Below are 25,893 nucleotides of genomic sequence, written 5' to 3' on the forward strand. Positions count from 1 at the left end.
ACGTTCCAAATAAGAAAAAGATGGGTGATCCATAAAAAAATATTTTCTCTATTTGATGTCTCTCTTGCTACTTGAAAAATATAGTCAAATTTAGATTGTAACTCCCTTACCCCCTCCAAGTAGTAAAGACTTCCCCTCTCTTTACCAATGTTAATTGTTATCTTTGTAAGATTGTCCTAAAACGCACAGTGAGTAGAATGGAAAGTTACATGACAATTAAGATGTTTAGTGATCTTCCTAATAGAAAGAAGACTATTAGAGAGGCTAGACGCAAGTAAGATAGAGGACATGGAGTGTATGGAGGAAAGTGAGACATTCCCGGCTCGTAAAATTGGCATAGGAGTACCATTACTAATCTAAATAGACTTAATAGGTGAGAGCATTAGAGAGTCAAGTAAGGAAGAGTGACTAGTCATATGGTCCGTGACCCCTGAATCAATAACCTAAGTGTTAGAGACAGTGGAAATAAAGGCCAAATCAGAATTACCTTCTTAAGAAAATAATTGAGAAACTTGAGAAGCAAAAATTGGAGGAGTAGCATTGCTAAGAGCAACCTGAACTAATTTTTTGTTCTTCCTTTCAGTTTGTTTAAGTTGTACCATTCCGGATAACCATGCTTCTTCTAGCAAACCTCTACCATATGTTTGGTGCCATTGTAGTGAGTGTAGAAGCAAGAAGAAGAGTCAGTAGAAGGAGTAAAAGATGTTGGTTGTGTGTTTTCTTATGGATAGTCATTATGGAAGCCTCAAAGTGATCTTCTATTTTCATGGTGACTTGCCTCTGCACTGCATGATGGACTAATGAATATGCTTCCTCTAGACTTAGTAAAGGAGAGGTGGCCAAAATACAACTGCTAACTTTATCCAAATTGTGATCCAGACTTGCAAGAAATATATAAACTCGATCCTCAGTCGTACACTTCCTTTGTTTGTTCATATTAGCTACACACGTCATATCATTGAGTCTTTGATAGTCAAGCTTCTTGAATATTAAGTTTAACTCATTGTAGTATTCTGCAAGAAGGAGACCACCTTGGGGTAATTGAAAGGATTTCTTCATCAATTATATACTTGAGAAGAGTTAAAGACATCAAGATAACTCCTCTTGACTGCATCCCACACCTCCTTAGCTATTTCACACTGCATAAAGTGTGACATCAGTCGGTTAGTTATGGAATCGGTGAGCCAAGACTTGACTAGAGCGTTTCAGCCTCCCATTCATCATAGTTTGGATCATCCTCTAGAAGTGCAACCTTTCTTCCTGTGATATATCCCTTCTTCTTTTTGCCAGTAATAGGCATTTTCAAAATTTGAGACCAAACATGATAATTAACACCATTCAACTTAATAGAAATTGTTAGAGAGGCAATCTCATGAATAGTCATCATGGATGACTTTTTGCTATTAGAAATACACATATCTATTTTGTAGACATGATATGGTAAAGCAAGATATGATGAAACAAAGTTAGACTTAAATTTCCAATATTCTATCCATTATTTGCATTGATATTGATTTGAGCATTCAAGTTTGCATCACTTGCATTGTATATGATTTGGGTGCATAAGGAGTTGCATGGAAGATCCAAATCATGGATTCCTTGCAAGATTGATGCATTATTCATAGTCAGTTCATAGATTTAAGCAATCCATATGAGACTGTACTACACTACTTCCAAATTGGAGGAATGATTGGTTTTAGTCATTGGAATGGTTTTCCCATGGTGAGTGTACTAGTATATATGGTTACACATTGGATTAGACCTAAAGTGAATCATGATATTGACTATCGAGTATTCATAATGCACCAAATTATTATACTACACAGACTCTCAACCTTAAGAGGATATTGAGTCTATGTTGAAGTCATCAGGAGGCTTTGACTTATAGGGAAATCTTCAGATGGTCATATATTTCTTACGGATTGGGTCACTGTCGATAGAGGCTAGTGGCAATAGTTATTCTCAATAGTGATACCATGATGTTTCATGGGATTGAGACGATTTGTCTGCTTGGGTGATCTTAAGATTTTGTGATTATGAAGTATGTGGCATTGTAGTAATTCCTTTAGTATAATTTAACATATGCTCTTCGTAAGTTAAAGTATGTCATTTGATCACATAATATGAAGACTGTAACTTAATGATTGTAGAAATAATCTTTAGAGGTTGATAACATATACCTTATTAGATTATGGACATCAGTTCATAGGGAGTCTACATGCGGTTGATAGTAGGTCATAGACTTGAGTTTTTTATATCGATATAATATCATAGGATATTGGAGTGTAGTTAACTGTTTATAATGGAATGTTGAATCAACTTTAGAATTAGATTCCGAGGGGTTAAGATTTTCCTAGGGGTCCCAATGGTCCCAGTTTAAGTTCATATTCCTAGGTGGCACAACTTTTAAGGGTTAGTTGGGCTATTTATTGTCATTAATGCATAAGGGCATTTTAGTAAAAACATAAGGTTGCATAAGAGCTTGTGAATGTCATGGGTGTTGCCACTACCTATGAGATTCTCTTCAGCCTGCAAGAGATATTTGGTGATAAGGACAAACCAACTAGGCAAGTTGCTCTAAGAATCATCATGAACACTAGGATGATAAAAGGAATTCCCGTTAGAGATCATATGATTTGTATGATTGCACTCTTTAATGAGATGGAGATCCTTGGAGCTATACTCGATAGGGAAACCCTATATGATCTTAGAGACCTTACCAGACTCATTCAAGTAATTTAAGCTCAATTGTACTATGAATAAGTCAATGATGAGCTTGCTAGAATTGATGAAAGACCTTTAAATGGTTGTGGGGATTCTCAAGGATTCTAAAGGTGTTCACATGGCAGGGAAAGATTCTTTAGGTTCTTCTCGTAATAAGAAGAAGAAGAATTCTTTTAGGAAATCCAAACAAGAAAAGAACAAGGCTGGGAAAGGAACGGATTCGGGAGGCTTATAATTTGCCAGCAGCCCCCAATCCCCTCGTCTTTCCGAAAAAGAGCATTTGGTGGATAAGGTTCCAACCAGAGTTGCTTTCTTTGCATGGGAGGCTACTTGGGAAAAAATCCTCACGTTGGATAGGTTGCAAAAGCAAGGGTGGCAGCTCCCTAATCGTTGTTTTTTGTGTGGTTATAAAGAGGAAAATGTAAATCACATTCTTTTACACTGTACAGTGGTCAGGGTCCTTTGGGAGATCGTCTTTGCCTTATTTGGGGTTTAGTGGGTATTCCCAGAGATAGTCAAAGAGGTGTTATTTTGTTGGAGGGGCCCTTTTGTGGGTAAAAAGAGGAAAAAGATTTGGAATTCCATCCCGTCGTGTATTTTTTGGACGGTTTGGAAGGAAAGAAATAAGTTAGCTTTTAGAGGGGGCTCTTTAGCTATTCAGACACTCAAGAATTTTTTTGTATGTAGTTTGTGGAGTTGGGCAAAGGTGTATATGGGAGAGGAGTCCTCTTCGCTTTTAGGCTTCTTAGAGTGGTTAGCGGCTCCCTAAGGGCTGGTGAGGTTGTTCTGTTTTTGCGTTTTTGGCTTTGTGGCTGCTTTGTATACTCCCTGTATGCGTTGCGGCTTTCCGGCCTTTTTTAATATATTTTGCGCTCATTTATAAAAAAAAACAAGGCTGGGAAAGGAAAGAGTAAGGGTAAGGGCAAGTGTTTCATCTATGGCAAAAAGGGCTATTAGAAGAAAGAGTGCCCTGATTTCCTGAAGAAAATGGAAGGTATGTCTCATTCACTTTTAGTTTAATCGTGTTTATTGGTGAATTCACCAATTCTTGGTGGATAGATTCTAAGGTCACTAACCATATCCGTAATTGTTTATAGGGGTTTCAACTAAGGAGAAAGTTGAATGAAAAAGAGATGTACTTAATTCTAGCATCTATTGTGAGGATAGCTATGTAGGTAATGGGAGATGTTACCTTAGCATTAGAAAATAATAAACATCTAAAACACAAAGATTATCTTTATGTACTTGAGTTTAGATAGAATTTGATTTTAATTTCTAGTTTAAATAAATTGGATTATTCAATTTATTTTAATAATTTTTTTTATTAGAAAAAATGATTCATTTATTTACTTGGGTATGTTAGTTGACAATCTCTTTTGCATCGCTCTTACTTCTTTGTTATCTGTTGTTGAAAATAATCATGTCTCACTTAAGAGGAAAGTACCTAGCACTAATTAGACCTATCGATGACATCTATGCTTAGGAAATGCTAATCTAAATAGGATCCAAAGACCGGTCAAGTGTGGAGCATTGCACTCAATAGTTCCAGAAGATCTTCTAGTCTGAGAATCTTGTATAGAAGGTAAAATGATCAAGAGGCCATTTACTGCTAAAGGAGTTAGAGCCAAAGAATGTTTGGAGTTAGTGCATACTGATGTGTGTGGATCTTTTAATGTTCAAGCATGTGGAGGGTATGGGTATTTCATCACCTTCATAGATGATTACTTTAGATACGGTTATGTTTACCTTATGCATAGGAAATCTAATGCCTTGGATAAATTCAAGGAATTTAAAACGGAATTGGAGAACTAGTTAAGTAAATGCCTTAAGGTACTTCAATCTAATTGAGGTGGAGAGTACATATCTAATGAGTTTGATTCTTTCCTTAAGGAGCATGGGATTATATCCCAGTTGACTGCTCTTGGTATTCCACAACAAAATGGAGTGGCGAAAAGAAAAAATTGAACTTTTTTGGACATGGTGAGATTTATGATGAGTTTTTCAATATTACCTACATCCTTTTGGGGATATGCCTTAAATACTGCTAGATATCTTTTGAACTTAGTTCCATCTAAGTTAGTACTTTGACTCCTATAGAGATGTGGATGGGCCATAAACCTAGTTTACACTATATTCGCATATGGGGGTGCCTTGCACATGTGCTGAGACCAAAGGTAGACAAACTGAAACTAAGATTAGAAGTTTGTCAGTTTATTGGGTATCCAAAAGGAACTAGGGTTTATTACTTTTATAGTCAGATCAACTAAAAGGTATTTGTGAGTACAAATGCAAGATTTTTGGAAGATGACTATATGATGAGTAATAAGATTAAGAGTGAGGTCGATTTAAGAGCACTAGATGAGACTCCCATAACAACATAGAATACTATGAATCTAGTATCAACCATTCCCATTTCTAGTACACTGGTGCCTCATCGTAGTAGAAGGGTTGTTGTACAACCAGACTGATTTATGTATTTGGGAGTCTTTTGAGGCCATTCCAAAGGAACATGAGATCAATTTCACAGATTACGATGAAACAATGAGCAATGTGGATGCACATCTTTGGAAAAAGGCTATGGAGTTAGAGTTAGAATCCATGTATTCTAACCAAGTCTGGGAGCTGGTAGAAACACCTAAAGGGATAAAACTCATAGGGTGCAAGTGGGTTTACAAAAAAAAGAGAATTGTAGATGGAAATGTTGAAACTTTTAAGGCTAGGCTTGTCACAAAAGGTTGTAGTCAGAAACCTGGTTTCGACTATGAGGAGACCTTCTTGTTGGTAGCCATGCTTAAGTCCATTAGAATACTTAAATCCATTGTAGCACATCTTGATTACAAAATATGACAAATGGATGTCAAGACCGCATTCTTGAATGACAATCTTGATGAGAGCATCTATATGATGTTGCCAGATGGTTTTGTAACAAAAGGCCAAGAACATATGGTATGTAAGTTGCATAAATTCATTTATGGATTAAATCAAGCATCATGCTCATAGAACAAATATTTCAATTAGGTAGTCAAGTTCTGACTTTGATCAAAATAAGGATGAACCTTGTGTGCACAAGGTGTAGGGAAGTATAGTAATCTTTATGGTCTTGTACGTTGATGATATTCTACTAATTGGTAATGATGTAAGGTTATTGTCATCAGTTAAGATTTGGTTGTTTGCTTAGTTCCATATGAAGGATCTAAGAGAAGCATAGTATAGTCTTTGGATTAAGGTCCTTAGAGATCGCAAGACTGAGAAACTGGCGCCGTCTTAAGCTACCTACATAGATAATCTTATGATTAAGTATATGATGTAGGAATTCAAGCAAGGTTTGTTACCTTTTAGGCATGAAATTCCTCTTTCTCAGTATCAATGTTCTAAGACACCTGAAGAGAAAAAACACATGTAGGCTCCCTATGCCTTAGTAATGTGTAGCCTTATGTATGCAATGTTATGTACTAAGCCAGATATTTGTTTTGCTTGGGTATAATGAGTAGATATCAGTTAAATTCAGGCTTAGAACATTAGACAACTGTCAAATATATACTTCTTAGGAGAACGAGGAATTATATGCTTGAGTTCCAAAGTGACGAGTTGATACCCAGAGGGTATACAGATTCAGACTTCCAGTTTGATAAGGATTCCCGTTTGTCTACCTCCAATTTTGTTCTTACTTTTACTAGTACAACTATTAGTTGGAGAAGTGTGAAGCAATCTTGCAATGTTGACTCCAATATGGAGTCGATTATGTTGTAACTTCTAAGACAACAAAGAAAGCCATTTGGCTCGGGAAGTTCCTTATGAAACTTGGGGTCGTGCCCTTAGCTGTACAACCCATGATCCTATCTTGTGACAATAGTGAAGCTGTGGCACAGTCTAAAGAACCAAGAAACTATCAGAAAGGTAAACACATTGAGAGGAGTACCACTTGATTTGTGAGATAGTTCAAAAGTGTGATTTAGCAGTTGAGAAGATACCTTTTGCGGATAACCTTGTGAATCCCTTCACCAAGACATTGATAGGAAGAGTCTTTGATGATTACAAGGATAGCATAGGTGTTAGATCTGTACCTAGTATGCTTTAGTTGGATAATGCTTTGAGGGCTAGTAGGAGAATGTTAGGATGGAGCCCTTAAAAGCATGACATGATGTAATAAACATGTGAATTTTTATTATTTATTTAATAAAGTTCCAATTCACTTTTATTTATCCCATTTCTATGCATTATACCTTGTAAGCACTCTGGCTTGCATCTTTTGCATTGTATGTGATTTAGGTGTATTAGGAGTTACATGGAAGATCCAAGTCACAAGTTCCTTGCAAAAAAACAATTAGTTCACAGTTGATTCATGGGTCTAAACAACCTATTAGAGATTGTAGTGCACCACTTCCTAATTGGAAGGATAATTGGTTTTGGCTATTAGGATGAGTTTCCCATGATGAGTGCATTTATGTGTGTATATTCTAATTTGATTATGAACTAAAATAATGGGAATGAATAGAAAATCACATCAGATTTGTATATTTATAATAAGGTAGGAAAGTTAGAGTAATTATAGGAATTTATTTTTATTTTCTTAGTTTGTTTCCTTTATTTGTTGTTATTTACTTAGCATATTTCCTTTTTTCCTTCACTGTACAACTTGTATAAATAGGTTGTAAATCAATGAAATTGGTGTAGATGAAATCACCATGGATATCAAATTTTTTTATTACTTCCCCTATTTTTCTTAGACAACTTTTCAAGGAGAGAATTCAGAAGTTGAAAACTTGTTATCATCTTTATCTGTATCTATTCAATTTACCCTATCATGAATAATCTTGTCATTGAGCTTATGACTCCACAAAATTATAATAGTAATAAATGAATGAAGAAGTTGTTGGAATTCACAAAACTCCCTTGGTTTACTCAAGAAGAAAAAGAGAGAATGTGGTAAATCCTATCTCTCTTCCTTATTGTCAATTCCCATCCTTGGAGAAAGGTATTATTTTTAATCCTTCAACTCCATCAAATTCTTTGATTAAATCTGACTTGGATATTCCAATTGCCAATAGGAAAGGTGTTATTACCTGCACTAAGTATCTCCTAGCCTACTTTGTCTCCTACTATTGTCTTGGCCATAACTATAAAGCCTTTACCATTGCCTTGTTATTAAAAACCATCCCAAAAAGTATACAAAAAGCTTTAGGAAATCCTAAATGGAGGGATTTCATGTTTAAGGAAATGAGAGCACTCCATAAGAATGAAACTTGGGAAGTGGTGGATTTGCCGAGTGGAAAGAAACCTATGGGATGCAAATGGGTTTTCACAATCAAATATAAAGCCACTGGCTCTATTGAGAGATACAAGACGAGAATAGTAACTAAGGGATACACTCAAACTCTAGGAATTAATTACCAAGAAACATTTGCTCTAGTGGCTAAGATGAATTAAGTTAGAATCCTTTTATCTCTAGCAACTAATCTTGATTGAAACTTATTCCAATTCGATATTAAAAATGCCTTTTTGCATGGAAACCTAGGGGAGAAAGTGTATATGGATTCTCCACCTAGATTTGAAGGGATATCTAACAATAAGAGGGCGTGCAAACTAAAGAAATCATTATATGGTCTTAAACAATTCTGTAAGATATGGTTTGAGCGGTTTACTAAGTCGTTAAAGAAATATGGATTTTCACAAAGCTAAGGAGATCACACACTATTTTTTAAATGCTCACTGCTCATGAAAATTGACCATTCTCATTGTCTATATAGATGATATAATTGTCATAAGTGATAATTTGGAGGAAATCCAAAGTTTAAAGGTGCGCTTGGAAAAAGAGTTTGAAATAAAAGATTTGGGGACTTTGAGATATTTTCTTGGCATGGAAGTAGCAAGAACCAAGCATGGCATAGTTGTTTACCAAAGAAAGTATGTACTTGATCTCTTGGAAGAAACTGGGATGATAGGGTGCAAGCCTGCTGTTACACCTATATATCCTAACCACAAACTGGGAGCAAAGATTGAGGGAGATCCAATTGATGAGGGTAGGTACCAAAGACTTTTTAGAAGGCTTATTTATTTACCCCATACTTGGCTAAACATAGCTTATGTTGTTGGTGTTGTCAACCAATTTATGCACTCTTTATTAGAGTATCATTTAGAAGCAATTAAAAGGATTCAAAGCTACCTTAAAGCCACCCCCGGTAAGGGTCTATTTTTAAAGAAGAATGATCATCTTCTATGGAAGCTTATACGGATGTAGATTAGGTTGGTTTAGTCAACGATCGAAGATCAACTATAGGTTATTGTACTTTTGTGGGAGGTAACTTAGTTACTTGGAGAAGTAAGAAGCAACTTGTTGTCACACGATCAAGCACTGAAGCTGAATTCCGTGCATTAGCCCAAGGAATTTGTGAAGTATTATGGATGTAAAATCTTCTTAGAGAGCTACGATTGGAGTATAAAGGACCAACAACTATCCATTGTGACAATAAGGCTACTATCAGTATTGCTCACAATCCATACCAACACAATAGGACTAAGCATGTGGAGGTGGACAAACACTTCATAAAGGAGAAAATAGAGACCAAGAAAAATGTAACTCCTTTTGTGTCTACTAAACATCAACGAGCAAATGTCTTCACAAAAGGGCTCATAAACATCATGTTTAATCCTATAATAGACAAGCTAGGAATGCATAATATTTACGCACCAACTTGAGGGGGAGTGTTGGAAAGTAGAGAATATTTCTTCTGGTTATATTTTGATTTGATTATGGACTAAAATCATGGGATTGAATAGAAAATCAAATCAGATTTGTATATTTATAGTAAGATAGGAAAGTTAAGAGTAATTGTAGGAATTTGTTTTTATTTTCTTAGTCTATTTCCTTTATTTGTTGTTATTTCCTTAGCATATTTCCATTTTTTCTTTACTGTATAGCTTGCATAAATAGGTTGTAAATCAATGAAATCAATGCGGATGAATTATTCAAAATCCCAATTCCAGCTTTCATGTTTATTATCTGATAAAGTCAACTTTTACTTCTGTTTTATGCATTTGTATTTGCATGGGCTACAGTGTAAAGAAAATAGATATCAATATTATTAATTTTAGAAGTGCCTATTTATTCACCAAATACAGCTAGTGGTCTATTTCTCCAGTTGGAAATTGTCTACAACATAATTTTCAATATTTTGCTTCAAATCAAATTAAGGCTCTCTCATTCTGTACAATGATCTTGACTAATTCCTTCAATAAAAGAATAAAAGCAAATAAAAATGATTAGATTTCGTAGAGGCACTCTATACATTCTTAAAATGGTGCATGGGAATTCTTTGAGAATCTAAACAAAAAATGTGGATAAATTTGTTAAAGGGTCAGGTGTTAAAGTGGTAAGATGCTACTGATTTACTTTTATAAACTTTTACTCTTCTTGCAGGTTCTCAACTTTTGTCACGGTTGAAAAAGTTGGAGACCTTAGACCTTAGTTTGAATATCCAGTTGAGCAATGCCATCATTCGACAATTGAGTGCACTCAAATCCCTTAAAAACCTTATTCTAAGTGACTATAATTATGAAGGACCCTTTCCTGCACAAGGTACATATCATATTTTTCAAGCATCTACCAAGAACAAAACCTATAATCAATTCCTCTTTTTAGAGTGTGAAGTGTTTTTAAGAGAATTGCTTATCAAGTATTTCTCCAAAAGCATTACAAGCAATTTTTCAATTTTTTAAAAATGTTTTCTAAATTTTTTCGAACATCTAATTTTTCTTCAAAAACACTTTTTAACCTAGAAGTGCCTTTTAAAAACATTGTCAAACAAGCTCTTAATCTAATTCAATAATTTTTTTTCTCCTTGTCAGAACTATCTGTCTTGGAAAACTTGGTGATGTTGGACTTAAGTGCAAATGGATTCAGCGGCTCCTTAACAATGCAAGGTAAATTTCAAAGCCAAGGAATGCAAAATGGCCTGAACTTGCCAAAATATGCCTGATAAAAAGTTTTAATATAGAGGCAACATGAATTTATTAACTTCTTCCATCCAATACAATGTTCATGGACATTGTTTTTCTTGTTAATAAAGAGAATTTATATGTAGATGCATGCCAGTTACACATTTGGTGACAAAGAAATTCAAATCATCAAAATAATATTTAACTAGAAAGTTTAGGCAGTTGAGTTTTTTTTTTTTTTTTTTTGGATTTTTGGAATTTTTTTTTCTGTTATTTCTGTCTTCTATTAAATTAAGAGAATTGTTTTTATATTTTTCCTATGTCCCAATAAGTTATAAGAAATCAAAACACTTACTGAAAAAAGCCTCAAACCTAGTATTAGAGTTAAATGCTATAAATTTTCTAGCAATACTAACACAGACAAGCAACAAATAGAGCTACCTATTCTCTGTGTACTTTAAGAAATGAACATCTAATCACAATTTAGTGTTCAACTATATGATTCATCATAAAGTATTAGCTCTATAAAAGAGGCAATGCACATTTTTTATGAGTTAGACAAACATCTATCAAAGAATAACAATCACAACAAACGATGAATTATACTTCAAGAATTTATTAAAAAGAAAATGGAGAAAAATCCAATGTAATATAAAATTAATGAGGCAGATAGGTAAAATCACTTGAGAGTTCTCCTGGTAGAGTTACAAATTAAACCATCTTAAGAAGGAATAAAATCCCCTGGAAAGTTGTAACCACTAGACATGCACCATGCCTAACTTACTAATGAGCTACTTGATAGGTTGATCTAGGAATCCTTGAGAGCACCCCAGAAACTTTTTCCACATCAATAGTCTTGCAAATCCACAAGGCTAACCTCTAAATCCCTCCTCTGCTCAGATCTAAGAAACACTAGAAAAAATTATAGGGTTGTTTGATAAAGTTTTTTAAAACAATTTTTTAGAACAGTGTTTAAAAAAGTACGGTTCTCAACTATTTTTAGAAACAGAATTTCGTTTGTGAATTCATCTATCTATATATATATATATATATATATATATATGAAGGCATTGTGTATTTGTGTATGAGATAAAAGTTCCTAAATTGTTCTCTATATTTTTAATTGTTTCTCGGCATACTATTCAAATAATACTTGAAAATACTTCAAATTTGTTTTTAAAAAATAACCTATTCTTTAAACAAATTACTATTTTCATTTGGATATTTGCCAAACATGATTTTAAGTTAGAAACTATTTTTTGTTCTAAAGAAAATAACCATTTTTAAGAACAACTCCCAAACATATCCATAATTATTGAATCCCACTCCATTCCACGTCCAATTTATTAATGGTCATTGTTTTCACCTCTATCAGCCCTTCCAAAAAGGCTAAAATGTTAGCTTTAATAGAAACACCTTCATTCCCCATATGCCTCGGATCTTTTAGGCTACATTTGATTGGTAGGATAAGGATAAGATATATATCCTACGATATCATATTCCATTTGATAGAAAATGCATATCCTAGGATATCATTTCTAAAATATTATATCCAATAGACATGAAATCTTAAGGAAGTCTATATGATTGGATATGTTATATTATGGCTATATTTAGTTTGTAAAATTAAAAAAAAAGAAAAAGAAATGTAATAAATATTATTTGTCAATGTCCAATATTTGTTTAAAATAAAAATTATATTGCATTTTAATATTTGTTAAAAAAAATGAAATTTCTCTTATGTTTAACCATATTCACGATTAAAATGTTTAAAATTTATAAATATTTTTTAAGTTCTTTTTCATTCACAAATTTCATTTTTAATCAAATTTTTTATATTTTTAAAAATAAATTTATGATACTTGAGATATATATATCTTATATCTTAACTTAGGATTAACATATTCCATGTAAAATTGATATAAAAAAAATGATGGATGATATATCTCATTACCTATTTTATCTTATGTTTGGTTGAACATAGGATAGGATAAGTGACGGATGACTTATCCTATCTTATTACCAATCAAACATGAGATGAGATATGTTATATTATCTCTCTCATCCTATCTCATACTATATCCAACCAACCAAACATGACTTTATTGAACAACCATCAAAGTTAAACTTGAAACTACTAGAAATAGGATATTCCCTCTCTCATCCTATATCATGTTATATCCAACCAACCAAACATGACTTTATTGAACAACCATCAAAGTTAAACTTGAAACTACTAGAAATAGGAGCTTTCTACTCCATTCCAATTGCAATCTTCTTCCTATTATTGAACAACCATCAAAATTAAACTTGAGACTACTAGAAAGGGTATTTCCACTCCATTCCAATCCCAATCTTCTTCTTGTTAAACGTGTAGGTCTCCCTCCAATTAAACATTATTAGGTGCACAATAGACCCTAGAAATAAAAAATAAAAATAAAAATAAATAAATTTGCAACTGATATAAGCAAAAGGTATGTGATTCTAGTGAATTGTATGTCATAATACATTTTGTAAGTTTATATTCTTGATTCAAGGAATTAATTAGAAGGGGGTGAATATGTAGTCAACAAATTTTATGCCTAAATAGAATATTTTAAATTAATAATCTTTAGGCCTATCTCATATTGATTAAATTATTCCAGTTATCACCCTTTTTTGTTATTGGGATTTATGAGTTTTTATTATTGATTATGAAACCATCTAGAAGGGATGAATAGGTAGTCCACATAATCTATACTAACTTCTTGTTTTTTAACCCTCGATTCTTGGCTGTCGCAAATCAACCAATCAAAGATAATAAGAAAACAATGAACATATAAAAATGTGAGATATATATATAAGAAAAACCAACTATAAGGTCCCTTAAAAACTCTATAAGATGTAATAAAAAAAACGAGTCACATGATCGCAAATAAATCAACTAAATATAAAAGGAATATATATAGTTTTAGCTTATCCAAACACATTAATTCCTAAGAGTCTTATACCATTTATTACCGACACAATTCCTTCATGTTCTCAACAGAGTACCTCGTGCTCCTTAGTGGATCACCTCAACCTTGTATTGTGGTAGAGGATCGATGCACCTTATATTTTCATTGAAAGGACTTCCAAGAAGGTTCTTGAAAGATTTGAGAGTTAGAGTAGAGTAATAGCCATTCACATGCCTAGTTTTTAGTCTAAAATGTTTAAGTTTTTATAGCAAAACCCTAGAAGGATATTCGAAGTAGGTTTTCCAAAAACAAATTTACTAAGAACTCTAACAAAAATATGAAAAATGGGTGCAACAGAAATGAAGAAATTGACTGGTGTTTGAATGTCTTATACGGGACATTTGAACTTTGAGTGGTTATTTGAATGTCCAATGGAGGATGTTTGAATGTCCTCATCATGACGTTTAAATATCCTTATACATTATTGCATGTTCAGCCTTATTGTTCAATATTTTCTCCAAATTTTCAATTTCTTAAAACTGAATATCATTTCTCATACTCTAAAGCATCCAATGCATACATACCCTGGATTTGAATTGACTTTGAAATAGCTTTAAAACAACCATAACCGATAAGACCCTTGGAATGTATGATATGTCAGATTTTGTAACATTGTAACAAAATTGTCAACCTAATTTAATATATCAATAATCTCCCTTTTTGGAAATTTTGCAATAACATAAAGATTTCAGTGAAGCCCCCCACTCTCAAAAATTAACCTCACTGAAACTCAAATCTAAAGTTGTCTTAACCATCATGCACTCAACTGCAATTTTCATCAGAAAACTTGTCATATGCACACACTCAACCAATAAACCTGTGAAAAGCAATGTGTAGCAAAAATGTATAAACAATAAAGAATATCTTGACTCAAATATAAATGCAACTATTGCCGAATTATGGCACTTCTACCCATTTTTGTCATAAAATTGACAAATTAGGAAGGTTTCTAATATGCAAAAACAATATAGATACGAATAAAGCAAATGGAATATATTTGGAAGATGGCAGCAAAGAGAATGGTAATATATATACATAGATGGATGGATAGATATTATTACTGTTGCAAAGCAACCTTAGCCACCATCACTATAAGCCTCTTGCTCATGATCCTAATTGATTTTTTGGCTTAGTTTTAGGTGATGTAGTCAATGAGGCAACAAATGCAATAGAATTAGGACTGTCATTACTTTCATTAGAATCCTTTTCCATCGGACTCAAAGTCACGTGCATCACTTTTTTATTCCTTTTTAATTTAGAGCAATAAAAAGCAATGTACTCATTCCCACCACCCACAATTAAAGCATTCCACATGATTAGATTTAGTTGAACTTTTTCCTTTTCTTTTACTCTTGGGGAGATTCTTTTTATCTTTCTTTGAGTTTTCTTTATTATTTACCTTTTTTTTTTTAAGTTTCATATAAGTATTAAACTTTTTAGCAATCATGGATATTTCATATTGAGTGAGAACTGGTTCACTCTCATCATCAAACTCAATTTTTTTCTTTGGAGGAGACTTTTAAGGTGTACCCTTTATATCTCTTTGATGAGGAACAAGCCATATCATAGGTTTGCAAGGGCCTACTAACTCATCCACTCTCAAAGAATCTATATTCTTAATTTTTCAAGGAGAGATCTTAAAATTTTTCTCATCCAAGTTAAAGTAAGAATTAACAATATAACTTAACTCGATATAAAATTCATAAAATATATCATCTTCATTCATCCATATCATTTGATATTGTGTAGTTAGTATTTACAAGTTTCACAACTTCATTGTAAAAATGCCTTCATGAGTTATAATCAAGGATCAAAATATCGGTAATCACGGATATATCGGTATTTCGATTTTATGGATATATCGGATATATAGGAGATATATCGGATATATCGGAGATATGTCGGTGGATATTTTGGAAAAAAATATCGATAGGCCTAAAATTGATCAAAATTTATAAAAATATAAGAAAAACTTCATAAAAATGTAAGTAGAAGTATAATAGATATTTTAAAATTGTTTTATTAAAGAATTTGATATATGTATAATATCATTATCATATTCGATAATAATATCATATGCATCGATAAAAATATGAATTTTATAAGTATACATTTATTATTAAATTATATCAAATATTATTTCATAATAATATTATGATATTTGATTATAATATGTTTAATTTTAAAATATATATTAATATTAAAATTATGATCGATTTAATTCAATTATATTAAATGATATAAAATAAATTGTGATATATGTACAATTTTTTAATATTTGATTAATCTATTAATGATATTAAAAACACTATGAAGAAAATTATCATGATAATTTTTATATTTTTGGTAATCAATTAAAAGAAATTTTTGTATTTAATTATAAAATAATTATAATTAATTTGCTCTCTAAAATATTCTTTTAATATTTTCTTTATATGATGACTTTGAATATATATGTTTAGTGCATTATATTTAACAAGGGGTTCAAGTCCCCTTAACAGTAAAAATAAGCATTTTTGAGGAGGTACTATAGTGGAGCACTGTAGCGCGTTTGATCACCGTTGACCCGTGTTGACCATCCGATATATCAGGAAAAATCCCCAATATATTGCGATGCCGATTTTTGGGGATTTTTCCCCAAATTTCATCAAAACTATATATATATATATATATATATATATTGATAGATAAACCCACAGAAGCTTTATTAGAAAAAGGGAGCTTAAAAGGCAACCCGAAGCATAGAGGGAGTATACACAAGATACCAAAAGACAAAAAAGAAAATGGCAAACACTCACCAGCCTTTAACTAGAATCCAACCAATCAACAAAGTTAATTAAAGAATGGGGTCCTCCATCTAAACAAGACTTAGCCTAAGAGAAGAGATTACAAACAAAAGAATTTTTCATTCTTTGAATTGACAAAACCTCATTATGAAAAACTATCATGTTTCTTTCCTTCCAAACTGTCCAAAATAAACAGAGAGGAGCTGTCCGTCAAGTCTTTTCACGCTTCTTGTCCACAAAGGAAGCGGACCATCCTGAGAGAGTATCTCTAACCGTAAACAGGAGGACCCAGTTAACACCAAACAAAGAGAACACAAGATCTCACAAAACCCTCGCCTTAGGGCAGTGAACAAGGATGTGATTTATCGTCTCCTCTTCAACACAACACAAGAAGCACTTGTTTGCTAAAATCCAGCCCCTCCTCTTGAGTTGATCTTGGGTTAGACCCTTCCCCCAAGAAGCTTCCCAAGCAAAAAAACCCACCTTTGTAGGCACACAAGGGCTCCAAATGATGCTCCACGGAAACGGGACTGCACAACTAGATTCAAGAGTATTGTAAAGGGATTTTACAGAAAAAATCCCATTCTTTGATGCTTTCCACAACACTCTATCCTCCAAACCAGCAGCTAGCCTCTTTCCTTGAAGGGTCAAAAGGAGCCTCTCCATCGCCTCCACGTCCCAATCATTAAAAGATCTAGAGAAACAGGGAATCCAACCTCCTCCCACATCCCCCACAGAATCCCAACAATCCATTACCCACACATCTTGAGAGACTGCTAAGGCAAACAAAGATGGAAAAGCCTCACAAAGGGGAATATTCCCGCACCAAATGTCCTTCCAAAATCTCACCCTTCTACCATCCCCCACAACGAAAGAAACATTTTTAAGCAATAGAGAACCTTCCTTTCTAATTTCCTTCCAAAACCCCACCCCATAGCCCTCCCTAACCTCACGGGAATTCCACCCTCCACCTTTTTCCCCAAACTTCTTACTAATAATAAGCTTCCAAAAAGACTCCCTTTCAACCGCAAAGCGCCAACTCCATTTGCACAAAAGGGCCCTATTGAGAATAGAAAGATTTCTAATCCCCAAACTGCCCTTCTTTTTATGAGAACAAACAACAACCCACTTTACAAGATGGAGCCTCTTCTCCAACGCCCCCCCACCCCAAAGGAAATCCCTTTGGATTTTCTCAAGCCTCAATCTAACAACTCTTGGCATACGCAACAAGGACATGAGATAGATAGGCATGCTAACCAAAGTGCTCCAAATGAAAGTGATTCTCCCTCCCTTGGAAATGAACTGCCTCTTCCACAAGGCAAGTCTCTTCTGAATCCTCTCTTCCACGCCATCCCACACTGCCACCGACTTATGAGGAGCAACCAAAGGGAGCCCCAAATAAGTGGAAGGAAGAGATCCCACTTTGCAACCCAGTTCAGAAGCCAAAACCTCAACGTTCTTTACTCTTCCCATCGGCAGAATTTCACTCTTATTCAAATTGATGCTCAGACCAGAAATGGCTTCAAACCACATTAACAGCCAGCTTAGAAAAGCCATTTGCTCTTGGGAATCCTCACAAAAGACCAACGTGTCATCAACAAACAACAGATGAGACACTTGGATCCCACTGCCACCCCTTCCCCTTATCCTGCAACCGGTAAGGAAACCCACCCTAATTGCTCAGTTAATGAGGCAACTTAAGCCTGCATCCCTAAAACAAATAAGTAAGGGGATAGGGGATCCCCTTGCCTTAACCCCTTAGTGCTCTAGAAAAAACCCAAAGGCGATTTGTTAATCAAAGCTGAAAAAGAAGTAGTGGAGATGCACCACCTAATCTGGCCAGCCCATTTCTCCCCAAAACCCATTTTTTCCATCATTGTCAGCAGAAAATCCCAATTAATATGATCGTAAGCCTTTTCTAAGTCCAATTTACACAACACACCGGATTCATCCATTTTCAGCAACGAGTCTATGGCCTCATTAGCAATTAATGCAACATCAAGGATTTGTTTTCCTTCAACAAAAGCATTTTGGGTAGGAGACACCACCTTACTCACTACTTTCTTTAACCTATTATCTAGGACCTTGGCGAGCAACTTGTATAGACCTCCCACCAAATTGATGGGTCTAAAATCACATAAATCATCAGTCCCGCCTTTCTTAGGGACTAAAACCAAGAAAGTGGTGTTCAGACTTCTGACAAATTTACCCATCTCAAAAAAATCCTTGAAAAATCTCATTAACTCATCTTTGACAAAGTCCCAACAAAACTGCCAGAAGGCAAGGGGAAACCCATTCAGACCAGGAGCCTTGTCTCCATTCAACTCTGAAAGGGCTAAAAATACCTCTTTCACAGAAAACATCTTTTCCAGCTTGGCTGCCTCCTCAACCCCAATACTGTCAAACTCCAGATTGTTCATACTAGGGTGTTAGCCACCAGGATTCGATAATAGATTCAGATAGGCCCTCACCACGCCCCTTTGAATTTCTTGATCTTCTAAAAGCCAGATTCCGTTAACTTTAATCTTTTTCAAACAATTCCTCCTTCTATTAGAATTTGTCATCTTATGAAAGAAACCTGTGTTCTTATCGCCTTCCTTCAACCATGTTTCTCTTGATTTCTATCTCCACGAGATTTCCTCCATAAGCGCCCACTTCTTGAAATCCTCCCTAGCCTCCTTTCTAGCCTCTAACTCCTGCTCGTTTAAAACTCTTTGTCGCTCCTGATCATCCCAAAAAGACACTTTGTCCAGAGCCACCCTCATGTTCACCCCCACTTTACCAAAAACTTCCTTGTTCCAATTCTGCAACTTGATTTTTAAAGCCTTTAATTTTTCTGTCAGGATAAAACTATAAGACCCACTGAAGTTGAAACCTGGCCATCAACCCTTAAAGCCCTCCTCTTTCAACCACATATTCTCAAAATGAAACGGAATTGAACCTCTCCTCACATCACCCCCATCTAACAGAATTGGGAAGTGATCAGACACCGGCCTTGGGAGAGTACACTGAGATACCCCGCTGAAATGATTCTCCCAATCCTCCGAAATCAGAAAACGATCCAGTCTTAACTTGGATTGACCATTCAGCCCTCCACTCCATGTAAAAAGCCCCTCCTGATGAGGCAAATCTCTTAAAGGCAACTCATCAAACACCTCCGAAAACCTCCTCATGGATCCAGACAATCTTCCTTCTCTACTACGCTCGCTGGGAAATCTAATCACATTAAAGTTCCCACCAATACACCAAGGATCAGACCACAACCCTCGAATGACACCTAACTCTTCCCAAAAAGGTTCTCTATATCTTTTCAATGTAGGTCCGTAGGCCCCCGTAAAGATCCATAAGAAACCATCCTCACAGTTTTTAAAATGACACGAAATTGAGAAGTGACCCACTTCCATACCTACTAACTCCAAAACTCTATTATCCCAGAAGACTACCACCCCACCAGCTGCCCCCCTTGCACTCACTGCTCCCCAACCTAAGAATCTTCCCACACCAAGACTGTGAACAACTCCCTGGGACATATCTTGAATTTTAGTCTCATGCAAACACACCACATCCACTTTTTACGACCTAATTAGGGCCTTAATTACCTTCCTTTTATTTCTGTCATTAGCCCCTCTAATATTCCAAGATAAAATCTTTAGCTTCATCTAATGGTCGAGAATCTGGCCTCACCTTTTCTAACCAGAGAATTTTCCTTTCTCGCTCCATTATAATTAATGGACCACTCTAATTTTTTCAATTCACGTTCAAACTTAGTGGACCCTGTCGATCCCTTCTTAAGATTTTGCTATTTTCTTCTCTTGGTCCTTAGAAGCAAATTCAAAATTTCACTTTCAAAGCCTTCCGTAGAAAAACCTAGAAACTTGCTAAACCTCGCCAGGTAGCTGTCGTCCCATCGACAACCTTTCTTCTCCATATCCTGTAACAACCCCTCAAACTCACCCCCCACACCTTCTCCAACCACATACTTCTCCCCCTTAGAGACCAACTCCCCATTGCTGCCATCAGCCAGGATGATTCTCAGCGGGATCTGCTCCTCTCCGTTAACCACGAAAGCCAAACCATCGAAAGACCCCTCATTCAACACAACCCGACCGAAATCAAAAGGAGTAGAAGAAGAGAGCTCCCGATCCCCTATAAGAAAAGAACGAGGAACGACGTACCTGGATGCCTTTTCGCAGAGCGCTTCGTCTATCAAACGTCCCTTTTCCATCGTCTGAGAGGTCACCAATGGCAACGCCTCCCTCGACAACCCGACAAGGGGATCTTCATCTCCACTTGTGCCTCCACTTGTGCCTCTAACTTTGGAGATCAACTGCTCACTTCGAGCCCTAGGTAGAGAGACTAGAGCCACGTCCCCATAAAAAGCCCCTTCTCCCTTTACATCAGCTCCAATAGACCCAAAGCCCACACCTGACTCCCCTTTGCTGCATCTTTTAAGACCATTTAAGTGAATGGGCCTTGAGACACGACCCAAAACCACCTGGCACTCGTGACAAGGACCCTAGGCCTCCCCGATAACTAAAACATTAGGCCCACACCTAGGCCCACAACAAAGGCCTTTCGACCTAAAGCCAAGGACGTCCAGATGGTTGGACGAGGGCTCCCTGCCTCCTCCCACTAAATCAACTGAATCACCTACCCTAGCCATCTCATCAGTCTCTTCACCAGAGACCTCAACAGAAAGGGTGGGTGGGTTACCTCCAGCATGCGACACGTCCTGTACCCCCAGCTGCGACCTCAACTGCTCCACCTTCTCCCTTTCGTCAAAACTATATTTCTCCACCAAATATCGTTTCTATAACCTCTGGTACACGATATATCTCGATATTTTCTTTCATGGTTATAATCAATATGTCTTAGGCTTTTTAATGTATTAAAATGTTTTTATCTTTCTAAATTCATCAACGCTAACACCATTAAAAGTACAATAAAGAGCCTTGACGTTGACTTGATTGCCTTTATTATCAATTTTGTTCCATTCTTACTTACGCTTCATTTCTTAGATAGGTTAGTCAATAAAATTTGTACCAATTTTTGGTTTTTTATACCTAAATTCTTTAATTTCACAAATCAATCAATCAAAGATGATAAGAAAACAATTAACATGCAAAAACACCGAATATATATGGAAAAACCACCTATAGAGTCTCCTAGAAACTCAACAAATGAAAAAACCAATATGTGACACAACCATAAATAAATCCACTAAATATGAAAGGAATAAATATAGTTTTACTTTATCTGGTACACCTACTCTCAAGAGTCTTATACTTGTCTTCACATTATTGTTTTAAAAAATAAACCGGCCATTGAATCGGAAAAGTTACCGATTCACAATTCAATAGTCGGACCGATTGTCAAACTAGTGGTTGAACCAATGATATCATAAATATGTAATTTATATATGATTAAATTAAAAATATCTATAATTTTTTTTTAATATGTAAAGAAATTAAAAATCAATAATATTTAATTGTTCTATCTTTAATATTATCAAATTAATATATAGATGTATTAATATTTTTACATTTTATTAAATAAAATATATATGATATTTAAATGTGAAGTTATTTATTAAAAGTTATTTAATTTTATATTTATATATTAAAAGTTAATATATCCTATTATTTTATAGTTTTAAAAATATTACATTATTTTACTTATTTTATTTGCATTTTTGTTATTATAAAAATTTTGAAAAGAATCTTGTTTTCTTTTGTTGTTGTTGTGGAAATGTTTACATTAGGCATAAACAACATAGTGGGGTTGTTTTTACACCTTAAGCTTAAGTTCATTAGGTCCAATCAAGGATGAAAATATCGGTACTTCGATTTTACGGATATATCGGAGATATATCGGCTGATATTTTGGAAAAAAATATAGATAGACTTAAAATTGTTAAAAACTCATGAAAATGTAAGAAAAATCTCATAATAATATAATTAGAAGTATAATAGACATTTTAAAGTTATTTTATTGAAAAATTTGATATATGTATAACATGATTTATCATATGTTATAATAATATTGTATGCATTGATAAAAATATGAATTTTATAAGTGTACATTTATTATTAAATTACATATAATATTATGATATTTGATGATAATATGTCTAATTTTAAAATATATATTAATATTAAAATTATGATCCATTTAATTCAATTGTATTTAATAATATAAAATAAATTCTGATATATATATATATATATAATTTTTTAATATTTAATTAATTATTAATGATATTAAAAACATTATGAAGAAAATTATATAATTTTTATATTTTTGGTAATCAATTAAAAGAAATTTTTGCATTTAATTATAAAATAATTATAATTAATTTGCTCTTTAAAATATTCTTTTAATATTTTCTTTATATAATGAGTTTAAGTATATATAAATTTAGTGCACAATATATAACAAGGGCAAGTTTGCCCGGATGGTAAGTGGGGTGTACCCCAAACCTTTTGGTTTGAGGTTCAAATCCCCTCAGAAGCAAAAGGAGAAGGCACTGTAGCGAGCACTGTAGCACATTGACTTACTGTAGCGCATTTGACTTCCGTTGACCCGCGTTAACCATGTGATATATCGGGAAAAATCGCCGATATATCGCGAGATATCGCCGATTTCTCGGGATTTATCCCGAAATGTATCGCCGGACCGATATTTCTCCATGAAATGTCGTGTCGATACCCTCTGATACACGATATTTTCCTCCTTGGGTCCAATCCCCATGTTGTATTCTCCCTTATGAATTTTTCTTAGTCATCCCTTGCATCATTCAGTCCCATGTTGGAATCGCATAAGGAATTAAATGGCTTTATAATGTCCATTTGCCCAAAGCATTACATAGTGTGCGCACCCCAAGTGATTGCCCACCTGCCCAATTTTCATCTAAGATATTGGGCCCATTTTGCACAAAAGAATTTCCATTAAAGACTAGGGTCTAAGCCTGAATCGATGGCCTGATTCACTAAGTCAGCAGTTCAACTGCCAGTTTGTCTAGTTCAACAATCAACGGTTCAACTGGTTGAACCGGCTGGTCCAATCTGATTTTTAAAACATTACTCCACATACACAATTCCTTCATGTCCTTAAACATAGCATCTCATGCCCCTTAGTGGATCACCTCAACATCTTGTTAAGGCTAGTGGATCAATACACCTTGCATTTTCACCAAAAGTACTTTTAAGAAGGTTCTTGAAAGATTCAAGTGCTAAGGTAGAGTAAAAAACCTAAGAAGTTTAGATTATAACTAAATTATGAATTTTATAATGCCATTACTCTATTCTAATTTCAAACTCAAAACATACTTATTTGAGCTTCAAATTTTGTGTCTTCAACATGTTAGTATGAAACTCATGGTACTGAGCAGTCTCAAACCAATGACCTTTGGAGCAAATAAAATTGTCAACCTATTCTAATACACTACATTTGTAGATCTCTCTGTCTTCAAAGATCCTGATGGTGCTCCCAACCATGGGATCCCAAGTAGAGAGAGAGAGAAGGGAAGGGGGGGGGGGGGGGGCGCGGTGTTGCCCCTACCACAACACTTTCCCCTAGTTCCCTTGCCAAGACCATCAAAGGCTATAGCCATCATATCCAAACATCTCTAGGAGGAACCTGAGGACTATCCACCAACTGAAATGATCTGTGCTATGAACTTCAGTTTGTCATGAGAGATTGAAACTTGATCCAACCCCAATGGGACCACCTTCCCATGATATAGACACCATGGGAAACCTTCACAGTAATTTAACAAATGAAGGTCCATTCCTTTAAAGATCCCCCAACACCTAGATTGCCTTCACTCTTGGATCCAATGCTATCCTATAGTGATCTCTCTTCCTTTTCCCTATCCCTAGTAAAGAAAGACAGTGTTCAATTTCCTCAATACTAGATGCAATCTTGACTAGAATCTTGAAAATAGATTGATTGCAGGAGATGACTGAAACCATTTCTAGAGCAGACTAACTCAAATCTAGTCATCATTCTACTATGTGTATATTGATAACCCACCAGGTTCAAGCTTTTGACTCAATTTTATATGATCATAGATTTGATTATTGATCTTATTATGTCAGTTTTGTCCATGTAAATGAATATGATTGCAGTGATGATGATTTTCCACTTCATGGTAAAACAAGGTTGCAACTTGATAACATTTTGTTGGACTTGGTGAACTGAGCTAAGTTCTAAATCATGAGGAATGCTACATTCTTTGGATTCATTTTCCTAGTTGCATTTCTAAGTATTCATTGAGGAAGCGATTGGAAGAACCTGTTTAGCAGCGTATCATATTCCACATATAAATTTTAAGTGGAATTACATATGGAACAAATATACATAGATTTCGTAGTGTATTCTTCGGATTTAAGTGATGATTATAATTGACCACACCTTCAAATATTCTCAGATTCGAAAAGTTTGTTGAAGTTGAGCAAACTAGAGCACTTAGATCTATCCTTGAACAATTTTGACATGGATATCTTGAAGACTTTGGGTTCCCTCCCGGCCCTTAAATCTTTATCTCTTGCCCGCAACCACATGGAAGGAATGCTTTCTGACCAAGGTATGTGTAATTAAGATTTCTTTTGTATTATACATAAAATATTTATGATCGTTTTGGTTATAGATAATTGAGACAGGAGCTTAGGAGTTGAAATCTTATGATTATATGATGGGCAAGATTCATAGATATGGAAAATTATTGAAGAGTCATATTGTGATGTAGAATGCTTTAGTTCATCTTAATGGAACTCATCAAGTATCTCTGACTAGTAACTTGCTTCTCAGGAGAGTTTGTGACACTGATCGTCAGTTCAGTTCTGGATGTCATCACCTTGCTAATAATATTCTTGGGATTTCCTTGGATTATTTTTATTCAGTCTTTTATCATATCTATCCAATAGTAGTTAACCTAAGAAATTTGGAGCTCTAAATATTGAGATAAAATCAACTGATCAACATCTCTCATCTAAAATATTTATAGCCACAAATCACCTCTAAAAACCGATATTGCAAATTAAACTATTCTCCATTTTGTTTTAACACTATTTATTCTTACTTTTCTGTTGGGAGACTTCAAAACGTTCAGCAACTTGGAGAAATTAGAATTGTGGGCAAACAATTTCACTGGAACTGTTCCTCCATCTATATGGAAATTGTCTTCTCTCAAGTCTTTGTCATTGGCTCAGAATAATCTCAGTGGACCCATTCAAGGTAGATATTCTGTAAACATCTGTCATGACAGTCACTTCTTATCTGTAATGGCAGAGCAATGTGCAACTGGAAAACCGATCGAAGAGATTTTCCACTGTCTCTACAGCTTTCCATAAATCACATGCACATTACTTTTTTTTTAAAAAAAAAAAAGTTATGACTCTTGTGACAAAACATGTATATATCTTGAAACAAAGACAAAATCAAGGAGCTTA

The 25,893-nt window shown here is 34.7% G+C and overlaps 1 protein-coding gene across 3 annotated transcripts in view; it reads left to right on the forward strand.

The window, feature by feature from the left end:
• The window catches only part of LOC117914675 (receptor-like protein 13), a 47,175-nt gene that overhangs the window by 17,833 nt on the left and 3,449 nt on the right, over window positions 1–25,893 (forward strand). For 2 of the 3 annotated variants that reach the window (XM_034830105.1, XM_034830107.1), the window contains 4 exons: window positions 10,142–10,300; window positions 10,570–10,644; window positions 24,873–25,028; window positions 25,538–25,678. In XM_034830105.1, the coding sequence (XP_034685996.1) occupies window positions 10,142–10,300; window positions 10,570–10,644; window positions 24,873–25,028; window positions 25,538–25,678 (531 nt within the window). The remainder of the gene's footprint in view (window positions 1–10,141; window positions 10,301–10,569; window positions 10,645–24,872; window positions 25,029–25,537; window positions 25,679–25,893) is intronic. The other variant, XM_034830106.1, reaches the window with a different exon arrangement.

This window comes from Vitis riparia, chromosome 5, assembly GCF_004353265.1.
Source record: "Vitis riparia cultivar Riparia Gloire de Montpellier isolate 1030 chromosome 5, EGFV_Vit.rip_1.0, whole genome shotgun sequence".
Lineage (NCBI taxonomy): Eukaryota > Viridiplantae > Streptophyta > Magnoliopsida > Vitales > Vitaceae > Vitis > Vitis riparia.